The sequence below is a fragment of the Trachurus trachurus genome (genome assembly GCF_905171665.1).
Source record: "Trachurus trachurus genome assembly, chromosome: 18".
NCBI classification, from domain to species: domain Eukaryota; kingdom Metazoa; phylum Chordata; class Actinopteri; order Carangiformes; family Carangidae; genus Trachurus; species Trachurus trachurus.
Window position 1 is genome coordinate 15,571,229 of NC_139909.1, and position 21,428 is coordinate 15,592,656.

The 21,428-nt window shown below is 41.7% G+C and overlaps 1 protein-coding gene across 1 annotated transcript in view; it reads right to left on the reverse strand.

Moving 5' to 3' along the window:
• Positions 1 to 117: 117 nt before the first annotated feature.
• actn3b (actinin alpha 3b) overlaps positions 118 to 21,428 on the reverse strand; it is a 37,261-nt gene continuing 15,950 nt past the window's right edge. The window contains exons 2-21 of the mRNA XM_083992897.1: positions 16,333 to 16,447; positions 15,480 to 15,599; positions 14,479 to 14,565; positions 12,688 to 12,775; positions 12,375 to 12,453; positions 11,602 to 11,683; positions 11,090 to 11,175; positions 10,815 to 10,907; positions 9,504 to 9,734; positions 8,873 to 9,020; positions 7,792 to 7,942; positions 6,463 to 6,571; positions 6,081 to 6,221; positions 5,023 to 5,205; positions 4,032 to 4,166; positions 3,551 to 3,730; positions 2,842 to 2,988; positions 2,395 to 2,460; positions 2,114 to 2,272; positions 118 to 1,186 (exon numbers count right to left, since the gene is read on the reverse strand). Of these exons, the coding sequence (XP_083849023.1) occupies positions 1,028 to 1,186; positions 2,114 to 2,272; positions 2,395 to 2,460; positions 2,842 to 2,988; positions 3,551 to 3,730; positions 4,032 to 4,166; positions 5,023 to 5,205; positions 6,081 to 6,221; positions 6,463 to 6,571; positions 7,792 to 7,942; positions 8,873 to 9,020; positions 9,504 to 9,734; positions 10,815 to 10,907; positions 11,090 to 11,175; positions 11,602 to 11,683; positions 12,375 to 12,453; positions 12,688 to 12,775; positions 14,479 to 14,565; positions 15,480 to 15,599; positions 16,333 to 16,447 (2,559 nt within the window). The 3' untranslated portion in view covers positions 118 to 1,027. The remainder of the gene's footprint in view (positions 1,187 to 2,113; positions 2,273 to 2,394; positions 2,461 to 2,841; positions 2,989 to 3,550; positions 3,731 to 4,031; positions 4,167 to 5,022; positions 5,206 to 6,080; positions 6,222 to 6,462; positions 6,572 to 7,791; positions 7,943 to 8,872; positions 9,021 to 9,503; positions 9,735 to 10,814; positions 10,908 to 11,089; positions 11,176 to 11,601; positions 11,684 to 12,374; positions 12,454 to 12,687; positions 12,776 to 14,478; positions 14,566 to 15,479; positions 15,600 to 16,332; positions 16,448 to 21,428) is intronic.

The following is a 21,428-nucleotide window of genomic DNA, read 5'->3' on the forward strand; positions in this document are numbered from 1 at the left end:
ATCGTTCAGTTTTCCTTCCTGTCTTCCTTCGTGAGTCCCACATCCAGCCGTGGCCCCTCTCTCTATTTTGTCTACATTTACCCACAGTGCTTTTTGCTTTGAGCTGCTCTCTCTCTCTTTTGTGGTTTTCGATGCTCTCATTCATCCTCCGTTAGTTCCTGAGCTTCTTCAGGTTTTAAAATCTCCAGGTTCAAATTTAATCTCTTAACGCTGAGGTTCAGGTTTCACAGTGCTGAGGTATTTGATTCTTTTTATTTCTCAGTGTCGGACTGGCTTTGTAACATCGTAGCACCTGACTCCACTCCTCTGCTGACTCGACTTGTTAACAGGCTCCTCATGACCTGCTCTGGCTTCGCGTATGTGTGTGTTTCTGTGTGTGTATGTGTGTGTGTGTGTGTGTGTGTGAGATTAAGGAAGAGTCTGCGACTCACAAAGACATTTTGCATTTCTAAACTTCAACATCGCATGCATCTGCACAAATACACAACCAACCAAGCCAACTGACCAACCAGCTTTTTCATCACGTTTTCTTCTTTAATTACCCTTCTACAAAAAAATATGTCATCTCAGAGAGAGGGCGGAGCAGGAGGCTTTGCTCAATAGATTTTTCCCTTTAAACGTGTTTCTCCCTCATCGCCACCTTCTGTCTCCTACAGGCAGGTACGTTATATGTATGCTGCTTACATAAGTTCAGTGCAATACCCGACTCACTTCTGTTTCGTTTTGGTTTTTTAAAAGGCACTTAAATAGAAATGAGGGACAGTCCAAACGTAGTTTCTAAGACTTGAGCAGAGTCTTCTACCCGCGCCCTCTCTAGGCAGTGTGTTTACGGGGGGTGGGGGGGATGGAAAGAGCAGGGAGAGGGACGAGTGAGGGGAGGAGGGAGTTAAGATTTGAAAGAGGAAAAGATGATAAGAACAAAGCGTGTAGAAGGACAGTGGAAGGGTTTAACTTGCTCTCTCCAAACTGGAGAAATAGGGGGGCAGCTGGGAAGAAGGGATGAGAGGAGGAGGAGGAGAAGCTGCGTTTATAAGTCGCTCTCTCCGTAGAGGGCGCTGGAGAAGGAGATGTAGTCCAGGGCGCCGGTGGGGCAGTCGGTTCCGATGTATCTGGTCATGCGGCTGATGCAGTACTCGGCCTGCTCGGGCGGCAGCTCCCTGCGCAGCTCATCCACCGTGATGTAACTCTGCAGAGAGGAGGAAGAGGAGGGAGAGGAGGAAGAAGAGGAGGTTCAACAGGTGGAGGAGCTGGAACGACCTGTAGCACAAAACCCACTGGTGCATCACCAACGGTTAGATAAGACCAGTGACTAATGTGGAGCTGTGGGCCTCCGCTCCACACACTTTAAAGTTCAACTCCTCATCGTCATCAAGTCGCAAAAAAAAAAAAAAAACAGCAGCAGAGAAACTCAAACTCACATATTCCACATTTTTAAAAAGGGAAAAGTGGCTCTGACCATATAGCAGCCCATAATGTTATAACGGCCAGTAATGTAACAATTATAACCATTTAAAATGTAATAATATAATAAAATGCCGTTATATTATTGGCCTAGTTAAAAAAACTTTTTGACATTGTAATTGAAAATGTAATGTAATAACTGGTTAATACAAAGTGTTTTTTAATACTAGACCAATAACGTAATAAAAAATGTTTGCCAGTAATGTAATAAGTTATTACATTAAATGTAATAAAGCCAGTAACTTAACACTATACTTTATGACTTAACTTTCCAATAATGTAATAAAATGTTTGAGTCAATAATGTTATAACTTTTATAAAAAATGTCATTACGTTATTGGCCTAGTATTAAAAAACCCTTCGAAAATGGTTATTTACAATGTCAAAAGTTTTTTAAATAGGCCAATAATGTAATAACTTATTACAGCGTTATTACGTTATTGATACAAACAATTCGATTACATTATTGGAAAGTTATTGGCATATAGTACAGTGTTACGGTATTGGCTTTATTACATTTTAAATGGCCAACATTATTACGTTATTGGCCGTTATTACGTTTTAGTTTTGCTCCAGACCATGTTGCTGTAACAACGATGATAATGACTTGATTTAAACGCTGTGGTTGAGCAGCAGCGTGTCGGTCTCTCACCTTGTCTGAGGCCAGGATCTTGAAGGAGGCCATGACCTGCTCTGCGGTGTCTGTCTCTGCGGTCTCGCGGGTCATGAAGTCGATGAAGGCCTGGAAGGTCACCACGCCCGTGTTGTTGGGGTCAACCAGGGTCATGATGCGAGCAAACTCCACCTCACCCTGTCCAACACACAAAAACATTTATCTATTAGCTTATTTGACCTCTCGTTATTTTATTCCCACTCGTTAGCGAGGCTGAAGTTGCTATAGAAACATGTGTTTTGTTCAGACTTTGCACTGACCAGATCGTAACCCATGGAGATGAGGCAGGCACGGAAGTCGTCTGGGTCCATCATGCCGTTTCTCTTCTGCAGAGAGAAAATACACCTGTGTGTTAATGAACGGAGCAAACAGATGTTGACAGCTGGAGATTCAACGTCTTTATTGTCATTTGCACAGTAGGAAATGTCTTTGTTGTCCACGTCAGCATAAGAGATATAAAACAATGTATATAAGTAGAAAGACAATTAAAGAGCAACAATAGTATAATAGTAATACAAAACTATACAAAACTAAAAGCTAAACACAGTTCGAGGTAACAGTTGTAAACAGTAGTAGAGAGTGTACTGTATGTTTACCGACGCTGACGGATTCAGAAAAGGGAGAGTTAACAACTTTATGTTGCTTCTCTCTCCTGACACTGGTAAAAACTAAACTCAAATAAACCGAAGGGTCAGTGAACGCCTCACCCTGTCGAAGTGGTTGAAGGAGGCTCTGAACTCGTTGAGCTGCTCCTGGCTGATGCCCTTGGCGTCGCGGGTCAGGATCTGGTTCTCCACCTCGTTGATGGTTCTGGCGATGGTGGTGAGCAGCTGCTCCCAGCCCACGCGGATGTGCTGCGGTGACGGAGGGGGGAGAGGGAGAAGATCAACACACCCGTTAGAAAACACAACAACAGGACAACAGGAAAGATGGTGGAAGTTCACGGTTACACGATCAGGATTTTTTGGGGCCGATTATGGATTAGCGAGTTTAAATAAACCGATAACCGATCAAGCATTGTTTGCCAAATGTTTGACAAATGAGACGTGTCTATTTTACTTTGTTTGTTTAAAGCAAAACAAATAAGTTTCATTGGTTTAAATGTGTGTTTTATGTCTTTATGTTTTGAGCCCTGTCAATATGTGATGGACAATAAAGTTTTCATCATCACTAGCAAACAAACATGTCAGTGCCGTTGAACTTTTTCAGAGTAAATTAGACAGATAAAACACAAGACATCTGCAAAATGGGTAACACTTTACAATTGGTACACACTGTTAAGCATTAGTTAAACATTAAATACTGAATTCATCATTTATAACACATGAATACTCATTAGTATGTAGTTTATAAACACAGTTAAATATGTTTTTACTCATTGATAAGCACTAACTGTATTTATAAACTAGAGCGTACCTCCATGGTGTAGTTGGTGTGCTTGTTGTCGAAGATGAGGGACTCCTGGCTGAGCTGGTGGTCGCCCTCCAGCTTGTCGATGTTGGATTTGTAGTTGATGATGTTCTGCTCGTACTGCTTCAGGCTGTTCATCTGTTCCTCCAGGGAGCCGGCGATGTCCACGGACACGTGGCTGATCTCCTGCAGGAGGACGGAGACCACGGAGACACGTCAGAGGAACCAACGTCCTGAGATACAGCTACTGACTCCACGTTTCCACGGTCTAGAGTTAGAGCTGCACCGTAGTGGTGAACACGTGTGTCTACATGTGTTTTTAAATCCCTGAGGACTGACACCAATAACAAACTGATGGCGGCGTGTGTTCACTGGATTCTTTGTTCTACTTTTGTTTTCAATCCTTGACTTTGTTTCACCACTAGAATTAATAAAGAGTCATTATAAAATAAAAAATCTTGTCAGTCTTCATGTCCGATCCACGTACCTCCATCTTGGTTTGAATCCAGGGTCCGATGATGTTGGCCTGGGCGGCGAACTGGCGCCTCAGCCTCTCGTTGGCCTGCTGTCTGGCCACCTCCTCCTGGAGCATTTGGTCTCTGAGGGGCACGAGGTGCTTCACCTGCACACACACACACACACACACACACAGTCAGTATAAAATATTCATCATAAGTCAGGTTTCCATCCAAATGTATCGAAATTTTTGAGCGAATTTTGTGAAAATGTGCAAAAAGAAAATGCAAATTCATGCCCGTTTCCATTCGTTATTGTTTTTCGATTATTGGGAGAAGACCTGCGTTCATTATACGATACATGATACCCTGACAAATTCACCCCCTCCAAGTGTAAAAACTTTTTCTTGCGAATTTCTGGCGTTTCCATCCAAGTTTTTTTCGCAAATTTTGAAAATGCGAGTAAGAATAGGTGGATGTAAACCCCACTATAGTTACAGAAACTATATGTGAAAATGTACATTGAGACTGGCTTCTTAGAACTGACAGCTTCATGTTATCACCACACTGAGGTATTTATTTACTTTCTGAGTCAAATCTAGACACCGTAGAACTTTTGTGATGTTTGTAAATTGACGTCTCATTTCTCTGCGGTCGGTTGATATTTATTTGTTACAGTGCGAGACGATTGCCACAGAAACAAATCTATTTTCTCAGCACAGATGGTTTGATGTGTGTCAAACTGCAGCTGCACTGACAGGTTTGTTGCTCTGCAGCTATTTTGATTCCCCCCGAGTGTTCAGTGTCGCTCTAACCTACGTGTACGGGCTATTTCTGATCCGTCGCTGCGTTACAGTATGTGCCTACGTATTCTTCTTCTTCTTCTTCTTCTTTTCATTATTATTATTAGCCAGATGACCAAATGCGACGCCTGGAGCCGGTCAGGTCGACATTTCCTGTTCACATGACGTCAACGTACACGAGGCCAGAAATAAACACAGCTGTTGTGTCTCTCAGACTCACAGCGTCCCACTTGTTGCTGATGTCCTGGGGGCTGAGGTTGGTGTAGGGGTTGATGCCGGACAGCTTGATGCCGTAGGTCTGAGCGATCTTCAGGATCTCGCTGTGGATGCCCATGGTGGCCATGCGCTCCTTGTCGGCCTCGGGCAGAGTGGCCTTGAACTGGTCGTGAGCGGTGATCAGACTCTGCGGAGGAGAACGACAGGATGTGAATAATATCTGTTCTTGGGTTATAATGAAGCTCATGAATTTAATGTTGCACTGTCTGCAGCCGACTATCAGGCGTCCTGAACTTTACGACCTCGTCTGTTGATGGTCTGACTCATCAAATTAATAATCTGCTGGAGTGAAACACTGGGACGTTTCCTTTCATTTGTCAGCGGTAATAGATTCATGTAGGTGCAGTTGTGAATTAGTGCTTTAATCTTTTTCAAAACGGTGAAAAAGTGTTAAAGAAAGAGATCGAAACATAAATAAAACCAACAGCACTGAATCATTTGGCAAATATTCGTCCATCTGGTGCCTGATTCATAGAGCACAAAGTCATACACTGCAAAAACTCAAAATCTTACCAAGAATATTTGTCTTATTTCTAGTCAAAACAAATCTCATTACACCTGAAATAAGTATATTTATACATATACATACATAGTTATACATTAAAAGTAGCTTGTTTTTAGACACTTTTTTTTTTTTTTACTTATTTCAAGCCTATTTTCACTTGAAATAAGTGGAAAAATCTGACAGTGAAGCAAGTTTTTCTTTCTTATTACAAACACAAAAAACTTCCTTTCACTGGCAGATTTTTCTACTTATTTCAAGTGAGAATTAGTTTGAAACAAGTGAAAATTATCTAAAAATAAGTAAATGCTTAGGTGATGAGTCTTATTTAAAGTGGAAAGAGATTAGTTTTGACTAGAAATGAGACATTTTGACAAGAAATAAGACAAATATTCTTGGAAAGATTTTGAGTTTTTGCAGTGTAACTCATTACTAATCAAGGAGAAACACACACACATATTTAAATGTAGTGTGTGTGTATGTGTGTTCATGTACTGTACCTGGATCTCCTCGATGCTGTGGACGATGAACATGTCCTGCAGGTCCTCCATGGCTCCGTCCATCCAGTTGTTGAAGGGTGCCGCCCTCTTGGCGAACTCCAGGTACAGCTGGTCGATGGTCTCCCACAGCTTCTCCACACGCTACACACACACACACACAGAAACACACTCTTAGTACCAAACCAATAGTGTGGACATACTCTACTCATCGCTGATAATGGTTATGCTAAATAAGTGGAGTCTCACAGCCTAAAACATAAAGATCTCTAGGTAACTGAATAAGGTCAAAGATTGAACGTTGATTTACGTTAGTGTTAAAATCAGAAATGCTGTTTATCGCTGTTCATTTTCCTTTTAGCTCTGAGTTTTTATCAAACTTTACCTCCAGCGAGTCCCTCCTCTTCTGGGTCAGGGTGCCCAGGTTGTCCCACTGGTCACAGATGCCCTGGCAGCGGGCGTTGACTGTGGCAGCATCATGGTAGTCCAGCTCACTGCAGGAGAGCACAAATCAATCAATCAGCTACACTCATGAAAAACTAAAACATTAGAAAGTCAATGTTTATTCATAATAGTTCCTGTTGAAACTGTGAGTTGATGGAGCTTCATTTAAAAAAAAAAAAACTAGTTCAGGGGCCACAAACAGCGCAATTTGATCTCAAGTGGGCTGGACCGGTAAAGTAATAGCATAATAACCTATAAATAAAAAGAACTTTGTTTGTTATAGTTCATTATTAAGATGTTTACAGTTAATTATTATTATAATCATTTTACAAAACATATCATGAAAAACCTGAAATGTCTTGATAAAAATATGTGCAATTTCAAATTTTCACACTTTTTTGACACCCCTGGGTTAAACGCTACACTAACAGAAGACAACACAACAAATCTCTATTTCAAAATAAAAGCATTCGTTATTGTATTACTTTAACCTTAAGTTTCAAAGAAATATTTACAACATTTCAATTTCACACATAAACGTGGCTGTTCATCCATCAGAGTGACTCTTTACCTCAGTCTGATCATTTATTACAATCAGTATTACATGTTTAACTCAAACCAAACACATGGGAACATTCAAAAAAAGTGTTTTCCAATCAAAATCTCCCACATTTTTCCATCTTTAATCACTCCACATTAGAATATTTAATAAACAAACAATTTTTACCCCTCCCTCTCTGCATGTGAGGGGTCATCTGAGAACATGTGGCGTTTGAGGACGTACAGTAATACCAGTTTTTGAAGTGGTGATGAGTTATGGGTGGTGGCGTTGCACATACATATTCAGTGTCATGGCAGTGAACGCCTGGTATCGTACTGTATGTGGCATCAAAGCGATCGTCTCCAAACTATGTGTGAAGCGCCTGAGGAGCGGCGTGGAATAAGGAAATAGTGAGATCAGAGGTTTCTGCTCTTTCATGAACCATCCTTTCATCTCTTTATCCTTCTCATTAATATGCTTTACACTCATCTGTTGCGTCTTTTGTTCTTCACTGTGCCCTCCTCTCCCCGCCATTAAGACTCCTGAAACACTTAAGGCGCTCTTCCTCTTCCTCTTCCTCTTCCTCCTCCAGTTTCCAAATCAGCTCTCTTGCTTAAAATTAACATAATCTCTCGTCTAATTCCTCGTTCCCTCTTTTTACTTCTCACCATTAGACCTCACACACCCACCAATAAAAATCCCAAAACCTAAACCTCTTCATTGTCTTACTTCAGCTCCTGGGCGATGGCAGCGATCTGCTCCACTCTGTCCTGGTGAGCGGCGAGGTCGCTCTCAAAGGCCTCGTGCTTCCTCATGAGGGCCCTGATCTCCATCAGAGAGGCCGACTCGTAGTCCTTCTGGGACAGCAGGTCCTCCTTACCTGAAAAACACAGACGTACAGATGTATTTTTCAGGTTTTTTCCGCCGTTAATTGACAGAATAGTCAAAGAGAGACAGGAAATGTGGAGACAGAGAGGGGGAACAAAGTATTGACTCAGGGGGGCTGAACACACATGCATGCTACACTTTTCAGATTTTTATTGGTAAAAAATCTTGAACACCATGTATCTATTTCCTTCCACTTCACAACTATGCGCTACTTTGTGTTGGTTTATCTAGGGTTGGTTTTTGCCAATAAAGTTTGCTTTTGTTCTGAGTTAGGCTACCTCTATTCATTCTTAATGATTATATTGTTCTTCATAAACATGCAATATAATGATATTTTTAAAATCATTGCACTTTGCTTCATGTTTGATACACGTTGTTGTCCAACTCGTTCATAAGAGAGAACGGGAGAGTTCGCTCAGTAGGTAAGTTTTAATTCAAAGTTCTCCAATACAAGATGTAGATTAAAAATAAAAAAACAAATAAAAAGATTGACCTTTTCCCTTGCGACAAAATTAGTCTAGTCATGGTATCGTAGTGTGATTAAATGAACAGTATGCAGCGAGAGTACAGTAGCTGCAGCACCCGAAGTCTGTGGTTGCAAAGTGGAAAAATTCAAGGGGTATGAACACTTTTGCAAGGCACTGTATAAACCATGTAATTTATCATGTTTCTGTGTGTTTTTATGGATATTTTATGACTAATTTTGGTTCATTATACATTGAAGAGAAGTTAAAGACTCAAAAAAAAATGGAGGTACAAGTCAAGACTTCAAAATTCAAAACTTGGCCACCAGGACAGGAAATAACTTCTGGCTTTGTTCGTTCCTTCTCTTATTGACCGACTGTCCATCAAACAGATCAATGACGGTCACTATGAAACCGAAAAGAGAAGTGGCCTCTCATCCCGTCACCGTGTCTCCTACCTCCGGTCCACGACTCATGCATGTTGCACTTCTGCTTGAACTTCTCAGCCAGGTGGTCGAGTCTCTCCAGGCGGCGGATCTCGGTCAGCAGCCACTCCTCGTAGCCCTTCTCCACCTGCTCCAGACCCTTCCAGGCGTTGGCGATGTCCTGCAGGAGAGGAACCGTTATTTTTTTTGTTTTGTTTTGTTTTGTTTTATCAGCGCTCTGATTCACTGAGAGGGAGGAGGAGGATTTTTCTTTTTTCTAACTCGTCTCTGGGACCCATTAGAGTGAATTGATGATTTGGAGGTTGCCTCGCTGACTTGAAGCGTTTTCAGGATGTGATTAATACAAATGTATGCCTTGAGAACTTTTTCATATGTATGTAAATCACTGGGAAATTAGAACCAGACAAATGAAATCAAGCTGAATTAAAAGTGAACTATCTAACCCTTCTCTTCCTGTCAGTTCTGTCTGTCTGTTCCCGTCTTTCTCACTTTTTACTATTTGATGACTTCATATTTCTATGAATCCAACTTTTCAGGAACAAAGAGAACAGCCTTTCGTTTTCTGAATGAGGTTTTGAAAGGGATGGAAAGCAAAGGAGGAAGTGACCCCTCCAGTGACTGTGTGTGTGTGTGTCCGACTCACCGACACCATCTTGCCCTCGGAGGGCATGAAGGCGGGCCTGTTGCTGAGCCTCAGCTTGGTCTGCAGGGTGTTGAAGTTGATCTCCAGCTGACACTTCTCCTGCACGCGGGGCGGCTTGTGGATGCGGCGGTAGTCACGGAAATCCTCCAGCTTCTGCTGCATGGAGCGCATGGTCTGCTCCGCCACGCGGTTCTCCAGCCAGGGGATGGTGCGGCGGATCCACTCCAGCAGCTGCGGAGATCATTCAAGCCGATCATTCACCGATCATTTGGTTTGTTCTGGTCTTTATATCTTTATAAGGTTTGTCTTGTTCTGTAACTGTCGGTCTGTATTGAGCGTTTTCAATGTTACACAAAGATTACAGTCGTTTCTGTCAGTTTTCAGTTTCAGGCCTTTGACCTTTTATTGATTCCTCCACTAGTCCAAAAGGTCGAGAAAAAGAAAACGAACTGATGTTGGTAACTGATCAGTGTTGGGAATAACGGCATTATAAAATAATGGCATTACTAACGGCACTACTTTTTTCAGTAGAAGTTATTGTTTCCCCGTTATAACACTGTTACCGTTACTGACAGTAAAATGTGCCATTACTTGACTCAAGAAGTCACAAAATAATATACCTCTTAAACAGTACGTAATATACGCTTTTTTTCAGTCCATCAACTGGTCCGAAAAAAGCCGTTTATCTGGAACTAACCGACTTACTCAGTATCCCTCCACACAGACGGACGTTGCGTAGCCTGGTTGTGCAGAGGGATACTGAGTGAGTTGGTTAGTTCCAGATAAACGGGAGGTTAGGGGGGCGAGTCCAAGTAATTGACATGTTTGAGCATTTTATAGTTACTTTTCCTGGTAATTAAATACTTGTAAAATGTAGTAACTTTTTGGGGAAAGTAACTAGTAACTATAACTAATTACTTTTAAGAGTAACGTGCCCAACACTGGTTATTTATGACTCTAAAACTGAAAATAACTTCACAAATGTATTTTATCATATTATTCTTTGGTTATAAGCAGCACTCTGTATATTGTAAATGTTTATTGCTCTCGGCGGCGCTTTTAAAGTTTCTGTTCCTGTGACACTTTGGTCTTTCACTCATCATCACACTATTGATTCGCCTACAGTGGGTTTTTCTTTTTTTTCTTTCTTTTTTTCAGCCGTGTCGTGTAAAGTTGGTGGGAGGATCAGTAAAGTTTAGAGAGAAAGCGAGTTGAGTTTAACCTGAGGGAACATGAAAGTGTTGTTGCAGAGGAGGTGGATGTGCAGCACAGACTGAGAGTGGGAGTGTTTGAGCTGCAGCTGTTTCTCACCTCGCTGGCCAGCTTCTCGTACTCCTCCATCAGCTTCTCATTCTCCTGGTTGACGGCCAGCACCTTGCAGATACGGTTGGCAGCTGTCTCAGCCTGAGAGAGAGAGGAAGAGAGAGGCAACATTTAATGTCAAATTTACAAGAACAATATTGAAAATTCAAACATTTCTCACATGTATTCATTAGGATTTCTGTCAGATTATATAATAAATTGGATTAGAATATGAGACGATAAGAATATTAGTGTGAAATAAAAGAAATAAAATAGTCTCCGACCTGTTCAGCACCAGCGAAGGCGTGGTAGAAGCAGGACACGTAGGTCATGATGGCCTTCTCATCGGGTTTGGGTGTGTTCACAATATCTGAGGGCAGAAAATAGGTGTAAAATATTATTATTACACCTAATTATATAAATCCTAAATCCAAAAGTCTTTGAAACAATACAATACAATGATTTAAAATCTTTGTTTTAACAGTTTTAAATACAGAGTGAGGCAAAATGAAGTGAAGAACATGATGATTTACATGATGTGACTCATCTCAGATTGTCCAACAAAATATCTCTGGAGTCAGAACATCAGTGTTTCAATAGATGCTTTTAAAGTGATTTTAAAATGCATGAATGTTTTATGCAGATGAACTTCAGACATGAAGGAGTTCTCGTCCTTCGACCATCTGCCATCACGCTCTGTGCTGCGGTGGAGGTCATCGGTGTGTGATGATGACGCTAGTTCCTCCTGAGGTTTTTCTCTGCCTCGTTGTGGTTTCAGGATTTTGTTCCTCCTCACCTTCAGCGTCCAGCATCTTGGGGATGTCCAGGAACTTCTCAGCCACTTCGAAGGCGGTGTTCAGGTTGCCGATGGGGTCGTCCTGCAGACACACAGAGACGCTGTCAAACATGGCTGAACAAGTGATAACAGCAGCAGAAGAAACATCGCCAGAGAGAGAGAAAGAGAGGAAGGAAACTAAGATTCAGTGTGTGAACTGGCAGCTCCAGAGAGAGATCGAACAAAGCAACATTTCAATCTCCAGAGAGTTTTGGCAGCTGAACAATAACTGTGATGATCCCATTTCTGCTGCTGTTGTTCGCTCCGTTGTTTTTAATCCAATACGTCAAAACCATTTCAGATGGGCGCTGTCATCCGACAGAAAAGGAACAACAACAACTCTGGACTAAACAAATACTTTTCTTTTTGTGATATCTTTGGCAATTGTCAAATGAACATTTGGAAAATCTATTTGCACCCGACATTGGCAGCAAAGTGGTTTTGACATCCAATTTAAAAAAACCAATATGTGTTCAACAACACACTGATAACTGATGTACACTATTAAAACTCCAGATATGAACCACCGGCCTATAAGGCAGAGCAGCCACCACATCTAATCCTACTGTATGTTTCATATCTACAAAAAGATTTGATAGTGCTGCAACAATAAAGTTAATAGCGCAAAACACAAGACGAAAGAGTAACGAGACTCACGGTATTAAACCATGATTCAGAACAAAGAGAGAAAAACTAGATCGGTGCAGGAAAAGAAGAAAAAGAAGAGAGGGCACCTTTCTCAGTTTGGAGTAGTCAATGAGGTCAGGTCTGTGTCTGTGGATGAGGGCGCACAGAGCCAGGCCGTCCTTCCAACTGAGCCACGACAGGAGGAAAGAGAGAGAAGACATGAATAAAAAGAGTGAGAGGAAGGTAAAGAAAGAATCACGAGACAAAAGCAAAATGTATGAAGTAATAAAACAACAAGCAGAGAAAGACAGTGAGGAGAATTATCACAATGTTGTCACAAAGTCTTATGATAAAACAGAGGAGGAAACTCTTTTGGTTGCAGTTCTCTGGTCACGCCACAGTTTGGCGCCGTCGACCCACCTGATGTGGAAGTTCTGCACGTTGACGTTCCTGTAGGGGGCAGTCTTCCTCTGGCACCACAGCAGCAGACCCTCCTTAGCAGAGGTCTCTGCAGAGAGGCAGGGAGGGAGGGAGAAGGTGAGCGTTTTAGAAACACGTTATAGCCAAATGTTATTCTTTAAAGAAAAAAAAAGAAGAGAAGTGGAAGAGGAAGCAGGATGAAAGAGACGGTGACAGTTTGATTAATAAACAGAGACACATGAGAGGAGAGTTAAAGTGTGTGATGTAAAGAAATCTTAAAGGAGATGCAAAATAAATACAGGATGGTGGGTTTGGATGACAGATTTTCCTGCTTTTGAGATCCAACCTTTATTATTAGGGTTGAACTAGTGGTTTAAAGGTTTACACAGACTTTCCTGAGGTTAGCAGGAGGCCGTCGGTGGCGAAGGAAGTCAATCTCTATCACACCAGATGATATTGAGGAGCAGGAGCAATAAAAAAAGAGAGTGAAAGAAGACGGCCTTGAAGGTGAAGGTCGGAGGTGTGAGGAGGGGTGGGAGTGAACGAGGTCCGAGTCTTTATGAACAAGGATTTATAGTGAAGTGACCTTGGAGGAAGGTCGGGGGGGAAATTTGTTGGATGGATGGAATAAAAGTGAAGTGATTTACAACACGAACAACGAGTGATGAGTAAATCACTCAGTGCAGGAAATAAACAGCAGTAAACTGTGAGGACACGGAGGCCTCGCTGACCTAGGATCAGGTTCAAACATGTGACTGGTGTATGAAACTCTGTGTGTAAATAGTGTGAACAACATGGATGTCTTTTTGTGTGATGTTGTTTGTGAACGTGTGAACTTTCCTGACTTTTACTCTACATGGAGACAGAAGAGGTTTTCAGAGTGCATTTGTTTGTGAGGGTTAGATTTTTTAAAAATCATGTGAGAAACTGATTTTTTCCCCGAAACTTAGTTGTGAAACTCTGAGTGACACAACAAAGAGAAACTGGGCTCATATGACAAACATGGGGATGAGTCGGCTGTCAGTTTTTATCAGAAATTGCCTTTTGGTAATAATGGAAAATGTTGTGAATGCTCTCATTCCTCTGTGGACTGAATTTGATACAAGTCTGACATGAAAACTACAACCAGCAGCCTGGTAGCTTATCTTAGCTTATGTTAGACTAGCATAAATCACCAAATACATTTTTTATGACACTTTTTCATTTAAATGTTGGCCCTTTGCAATTTAAAACCTGTTTCAAGAGTATGTCAAAGAACCTTTCATTTCCACTACTTTCTAAATCTATGTAGATGTACTGTAGTATGTATACCTATGCCTAGGTGTAGGCTATTCACTGATTAAAAATGATTGTGTTTATTACAGTTGTTGCTAAATAATCGTCATCCATCCAGACGTTGAGCTTCGTAGCGACTGTAGCTCACAGAAGTGTTTGAAACAGGCCTGATTGTGACAAGTGAAACCACAAAAATATAAGACTGCACATCCTGTTGAGGCACTTTAAGTTCATAAATATGTAACTTCTCCAAAAACCTGAAATTGGACACAAAAACACTGTGTATATTCTCCTGTTGTAATCCTGTATCCTCATGTTAATTGTTCATTTATCTCTTGATCTAAGGTCAAAGGTCAAGTATTTTTTACATCACATTCGATGCATTTCCTCGTCCTGTAAATCTATTCTCTAAAAAACTCCTCCAACATGATGACGTGTGTGTTGCATGCTGCAGTTGTCCTTAATGTGAGATGAACACACTCACTGGAGTTAGAGTCAGTTTATGTAAACACACACCTTCCACAGAGATGTCCTGGATGGCAAAGCGGAGGATGATGGTCCAGATCATACCGAGGGTCATCTTCCCATTTCCGTCGACAATTTCTACGGAAAACAAACAAACAAACAGACAAACACAACGTCACTCGTGGCAACAGACACAAAATGTTTACAGCCTTAAACCTCAGACCCTTCACTTGTGTCTGTCTCTGAGGTTAGGAGTTTAATTGTATGCCGTTAGAAGGTGTTGCTGTTGAGACAAATTGAATTTCACGCAGCCTGAAGGCTCAGTAGAAAACTTGACTGCAATTAGAGTGAAGAAAATTGAAGTCTCGCAAAATAAATCCACCGACTGCTTTTGAAGTGTTGCGATGTGAATGTGAAGCTCTCAGCGTGTTTTCATGAACTCACAGTCTGAGCCGTTTTTACCCCGCTGAGTGTTTAGTCGATTTTAACCTCAGAGTCAAACACATTCGGAGGGTTATCACACAAAATCTGCACATGAAAATACAGCAAAACAACAACGTCTATCATCAGTGTGTGTTTGTTTTTCATAGAAACTAGTATTTATCTCACCACATTCCTGTGTAAACATCTAATTATCCAATAAATGCTGTTTTAAATGCAAAATATCATTGATTTCGGAGCTTGTTTTTGTTCTTTTATCAAGGATGCCCTTTCTAAAAACTAAATTCAAGAGTCAACAGATTTCATACAGGATTGCTTCCAACTTATATGGTTACTTAAAGTAAATGAAAATATTTAGAATAAATCAGAAACACTTCTGCGTCGCGGCCAAATTCCTCGTCTTTGTTCCCAGTTGGACGAACTGTCGTTTACTTCCCCGTCACTGCCAGCTCATCTGAATTCTCCTGACGCTGTGAACTTCAGCAGCCATCTGCTGCTCAGAAACAGGTCCAAGGGAAGCAAATACTTTCCCCGACGTTGTTGTATTAATTTTTAAAAAAAGTGTGAGGAGGAGGAAACAATGTCAGGGAGGACGGACGAGGCTCTCTCACCCTCAGCACCGATTGACACCAGCTTGACCCCCTTGCTGCAGATGAAGTCCAGGGCTTTGTTCACGTTGGCGATCTTGTGGAAACGCATCTTGCCTTTGTCGGGTTTGGGCAGCCTCTCGCCTGGAAAGATGAAAAGAGTTTCATAATCAGCTCGTTTGATGATATTGTCAGTTTTTTTGTCGCTCCAAACTGAATCTCTTTGGCTTTTAAACAGACAATTTTAAACATCTGAAGAGGTCGCCTCCTCTTGTAGAGCCGCAAAAACGAAGATTAAACAGTAATGAAAATAATTACCATAAAATATAAAAGAATATGAAACTGATAGAAGATTTAAAAAAAAAGAATAATCATTATGTAAATATTTATATTTTACATTTTCGTCATGGGTTTTGTCCTTCTGTACATCTAGAGTATAATGATTAAATGAAAAACAACATTTCATTACACAGTTTTTACCTTTTCGTATTTTTACCTTCATTTTCACTAACAAATAAGAGCTTTTTTCCTGAAAGACTGTGCTGGATAGTGATGTCACACCATGCTATTCTCATACATGAGAGGATTTATGGATAAAATGATGGAATACAGAATAAAATATCATGTTTTATCATAAGACAACATGATAAGCTTCTGACGTGATTAAGAAAGAGATTGAATGTGTTTTCCAGGCAGCATTGCAATCATGGGTGACCAAAGTATATCACAGACATTAGCTCAAAACATGTTTGTGTGTGTGTGTGTGTGTGTGTGTGTGTGTGTGTGTGTGTGTGTGTGTGTGTGTGTGTGTGTGTGTGTGTGTGTGTGTGTGTGTGTGTGTGTGTGTGTGTGTGTGTGTGTGTGTGATGAGATCCACCTGAAATGACCTCCAGCAGCAACATGAGTTTGAGGCCATTTCTGAAATCCTCTTCAATGTTCTCAATCTGTGTCCCAGCCTTCCTCAAGTGGGAGTTGCACCAAGCTGTGAAAGTCTGAGAGAGGAAGAAGAAGAAGAAGAAAACCAAGGTTACACTGTCACCTCTCTGACGGCGTGAGAAACGTTCACACAAACCGACAGCACGCACGTCACCTGCTACACACACACACACACACATATACATATACACAGGTCAATATTTCCCTCAGAGAGCAGAAGTGCTGAGTAAAGCCTGAACTGTCCACTTCCATTTGTGACCTTGTTCTGACTGTGGCTGCTGACGGTGATAGCGCGCACACACACACACACACACACACACACACACAAGCGCACACACACACACACACACACACAAACACACACACACACACACACACGCACACACTATGATGTCAGTCTGACGACCACTAGTGATTCAACAGTCGTCACACCGACTGCTGGTTTACATTATTATTCTACTTTAGTTTATTCATGGGCCCTAGCTTGTGGACAAATGGTAAAACACTGTAACATCTTGAATATTTTATGTTTAACATGTTTAGGACTGGACTCATGAATCACATTCACAAAGTATACAACAAAGTTTGTAGTGTGAATTAATACAAGAACAAGAAATACAAATAACTCAGCAAATGTTTATTCTAAGCATCAGTGATATAAATAGAGAGATACACATCTGGCACATCAGGATGTATTCAAATGCACATCTTGGCTCTTTTGGGTTTGACTCAAGAAAAATGGATGAAATTTGTAAAAAGATAAAACAAAATGAGGTGAACAAATAACAAATTGGGCCACATAGAAAATCTTGATTGTTTCCAGCCCTTTAAATTGAAATATTCAGTGCTTTTCTCTATCAACTCAACAGTAAATTGAATATTTGTCTTTCACTTTAGGGACAAAATATACTATTTAGATTTCATTTTACAAATTTTATTCCGAATTAAGACTGATCGTCAGCGTAAGGAAGTATTTGTCTATTTGTCGCAGCCGTACTCTGTTCGTTTGAAAATCACTCACTGCCTGGAGTTGTTTTGTTTTTTTTCTCCTTATCAGGTGTGAGTTTATTTTGTGAAATGAGTGGAGGGAGGAAGCTGCTGTCAGTCAGGTCCCATGTTTGACCCCCTCCTCACTGCTGCATCTCTGCAAAGCCAGATATCTCATTTTAGAAAGCAAACTGTTCATTAGGTGCTGCTGTGCGTAATGGGCAGCGGGCAGACCGACGGTGATGTAAATGGCTCTCAGCCACTGAGTGCTTGCTTTTCCCTCTGTCTGTCTGGAAAATTGCCTAATGGCGTCAGTCATGCACGTCGGGGACAATTCAATTGGGTCCATCAGGCCGTTCAATCAATCGCTGAATGGCATTTTGAGAGGCTTTCATGGCGTTTAGCTTCAAAACGTGGATATGGGGAAGTGTGTGTGTGTGTGTTCAAACTCAAGTGTGTGTGTGTTAATGCTGCTACTGTAGAGCCCAAACTTTGCCAGGGTTTGGAGCATGTGTGGGTGCAGAAGCAGAATAAGTACATGAGCTGAATAACTAACTACAGATGATAGTGTGGGCGGAGTGAGGAGAGAGAGAGAGAGGGAGAGAGAGAGAGAGAGAGAGAGAGAGAGAGAGATGTAAATTAGAAATGAAACAGGGTTTGTGCTCGGTAGGTGAGAGCATAAATGTTACATTACAGCAGCGTGGAGCGCATTAAACAATCCAGAAATGAAAACGCACAAGTCCATGAACAGTACGTGGGTGTATGTTAATGCCTGTGTGTGTGTGTGTGTGTGTGTGTGTGTGTGTGTGTGTGTGTGTGTGTGTGTGTGTGTGTGTGTGTGTGTGTGTGTGTGTGTGTGTGTGTGTGTGTACACTGTGACGTCTGCTCTGGAGCGTGACTGTAGATCTACATGGGTGGACAGAGGAGCAGAGCAGCACAGACAGACACACACACAGGAAGAGGAGAGACAGATCTGTACTGGAGATAAAACACTTTCTCTGCAGATGAATATCTTTGTGTTTTTGGACTGGTGATGAAACAAAACAAGAACAGTACTCTACTTCAGAGATCTTTTTTTTTTGTGCAAATACATTTATGTATGACGTATGTAACTGTGCAAAAGTTTAAGACTGACAACGCGGCGTAGAGTCCTGCGACAGGTGGTCTGACCCTGAACTCAACATCATCATGGAGACACGTGAAGAAGAAACACTGAGACTCTGTGACACTAGAAACCTTCAGAGGAGCTGAATGTGATGAATGACTCGACACACTTGGGAGTCGAATGCTTTAAAAGCTCTGCTACTCTTTGTACTAAGTTAACTGATAAATGAATACTATTCATGTCTTTTATTTTGAAAGCATCTTCACTTTACCTTTAGGCTCTAACAAAGATTTGTGACTAATTGGAGAATATGTTCTGCCATAATTATAATTAGCCCCGCCTCTTCAAGCTACAACATTAAATTATGTTGTAGGATAAGATACTACAACCTCATAACTGACAAATGAATACTATTCATGTCTTTTATTTTGAAAGAATCTTCACTTCAATCTTACACATAATTTTGGGGTACTTGTAATTTGAGTACTTCTATTCTGTACAACTGTTCAACTATAATTACTTGATATTTTGTAGATAATCATCTTATTATGATCATTTTATAAAGATACATGACTAATTGATGAAATATGTGCTGCCCCGCCTCTTCAAGCTACAATAAAACAAAATATTCTTACACGTGAATGGATCAGTAATAATAACCCAACACTATCAAACAGCACATGTGCGGTACTGCTTTATACTGTTGCATTGGTATTTCACTTTGAGAATCCAAATGCCTCCTGTTTGGCAGCAGCTGATGGAAACACGCCAACTCGTCCACTTTTTTTTTTTTTTTTTTTTTTACATTTGCTTAAACAGTTGGAAAACACGCGGACGGAGCAGCGGTTTGTCCTTCCTGTGAGACATTGTGAATTCAAGCTTGAATTTAAAAGGCCAAGGAGAGAGAGAGACACTGTAGAAAGAGAGGCAGCGAAGTGAGAAGTGAGAGGAGTGACAGGAATGCCCCGGCCCCGGTGTAATTCGATGTACGGGGTCTGGAGAGGAGGAGAAGAGGCCGCCTGTCCGACCAGCCGGGGTCCCAGCAGGTGCTCAGCTCCTTTGCCATGCATGACCAAATTTAGACAGACTCCTAATCCAGCACACGCAGGCCACCGGGCCAAGGAGGAGAGGAAGCAAGAAGGTGAGCGAAGGAGGTGGAAGAAGAGGAGGAGGAGCAGGGAAGAAGAGGAGGAGGGGTGGGGGGCTAAATTAGGTAGAGGAGGAGGAGAAAAGACTGAAAAGTGGAGGGAGGGCAAGAAGAAGAAGAAGGAGGAGGAGGAGGAGGGGGAGGCAGTGGAGGCTAAATCGGGTTGCTATGGGACACCACCGGACAGCTGACAAGGCAGGATTCCTGAGGTGAAGTGTAAGCGTCCAAGACGGAGAGAGAGAGAAAGAAGATCAGGGGAGGGAAGAGGAGAAGAAGGGGAGGAAGGAATGGATCGAAGTGAATGAGGAGATATAAAAGAAAGAAGCTGAGAAAGTGTGTGAAACCTGAGCGGAGCCGCGCTGACATCAAAGGAAGAGCCGCCACAAACTAAACCGCTGCTCACTGAAATCCAGGATTTAGTTAACCAGATAAACCTGGAGATACGAATGTAATCCCAAATTCATTAACGCATTAGAAGGATAAATAAAACGACAACTGCCCGCCCTGTGTACCTGTGTCAGCGGTCAACACATCTGTCCCCCCTGCATCTGTAAGGCTCCACTATCTGTGGTGGTCTACAGAGTCCACTCCTATGAAGTCACCCTTCCTCCCCCCTCCTCCTCCTCCTCCTCCTCTGTCTGTCCACACCTGTCGGTCTGGTCTGGTTTGGCCTGGCCTGGCCTGGCTCAGCTCGGCCCGGGCCTCTCTACAGGTCCCTTCTTGTAAAAGTGAGGTCACGTTAGCCCAGGACGGGGCTGGATGCCTGTCATAGCTGCACCCTCCCAGGGGGAATCAGGGCTGCTGACCCCCAATACAGCTGACATGCACATACACACATGTTCCTACTCACACACACTCACACACACACACAGAGAGAAACCATTTGAAGTGGCTCACAGCTCTTAATAATGTCAGCTAGCTCGGCTGTCCGTCAAAAGAGCTGACGCAACCACAGCGCCAGTGCCTGGAGTTGCTGCCGCCGGCCTCGGAGGGGAAGTCATGGACGACAGAGCTCAACCTCACAACTCGTCATGTGGTCCGACTCTGAGGAGGAGGAGACACCGACGTCTCTGTCCTTAACTATTGAACTCAACAGCCTTGCAACATGATGGTTTTACAGAAGAAAAATCTGAGTTATTATTCACAGTTTGCAACTATCAAGGATTTTTCTTTTCAGGGGAACTGTATGGAGAAATTGATTTTTAAAAAAGTGAATATCTGACAGTAAAAGATGGCGAAACACTTCTTTTTTTTTGCAAAAAGTTGATGAATCAAACTATCATCAAAATAAACTGAAGAAAACAACCAATTAAGGTAACACTTCATAATAAGTACACACTGTTAAGCATTAGTTTATGTCTTTGGAACTTAATGAGTCATTATAGAATGATATCTATAAAATATCACGAGCATCATACAGCATTTAGACTATGTGATGAATGAATTTGTGTTCTTGTTACTTTTGGGAAAAGTTTCCAGAATTTAAACAGAGATCAAAACATGGTTGTTTGTTGACACTGAAATCTAAATAGTGATAAAAATGTGTTTTTTGTGTTCATCGTTTCACTTGTGATCAACTTTGAACAAAGGTTGGATCTAAAATAAATCTCTATAAAATCCGGTCGAGGCATGAACCCAAAACATGAAGCACTTTGCTGTGACATAACTTTGACCACAGAGCAGAAACAAAATGGCGTCCCGTCGCTGAGCTGTCTTTCCTCACACTCTATTGTGCCAGTCCAACACATTACACACACACACTCGCACTCCCTGTGGACACACACCTCAGCTGTGGCTG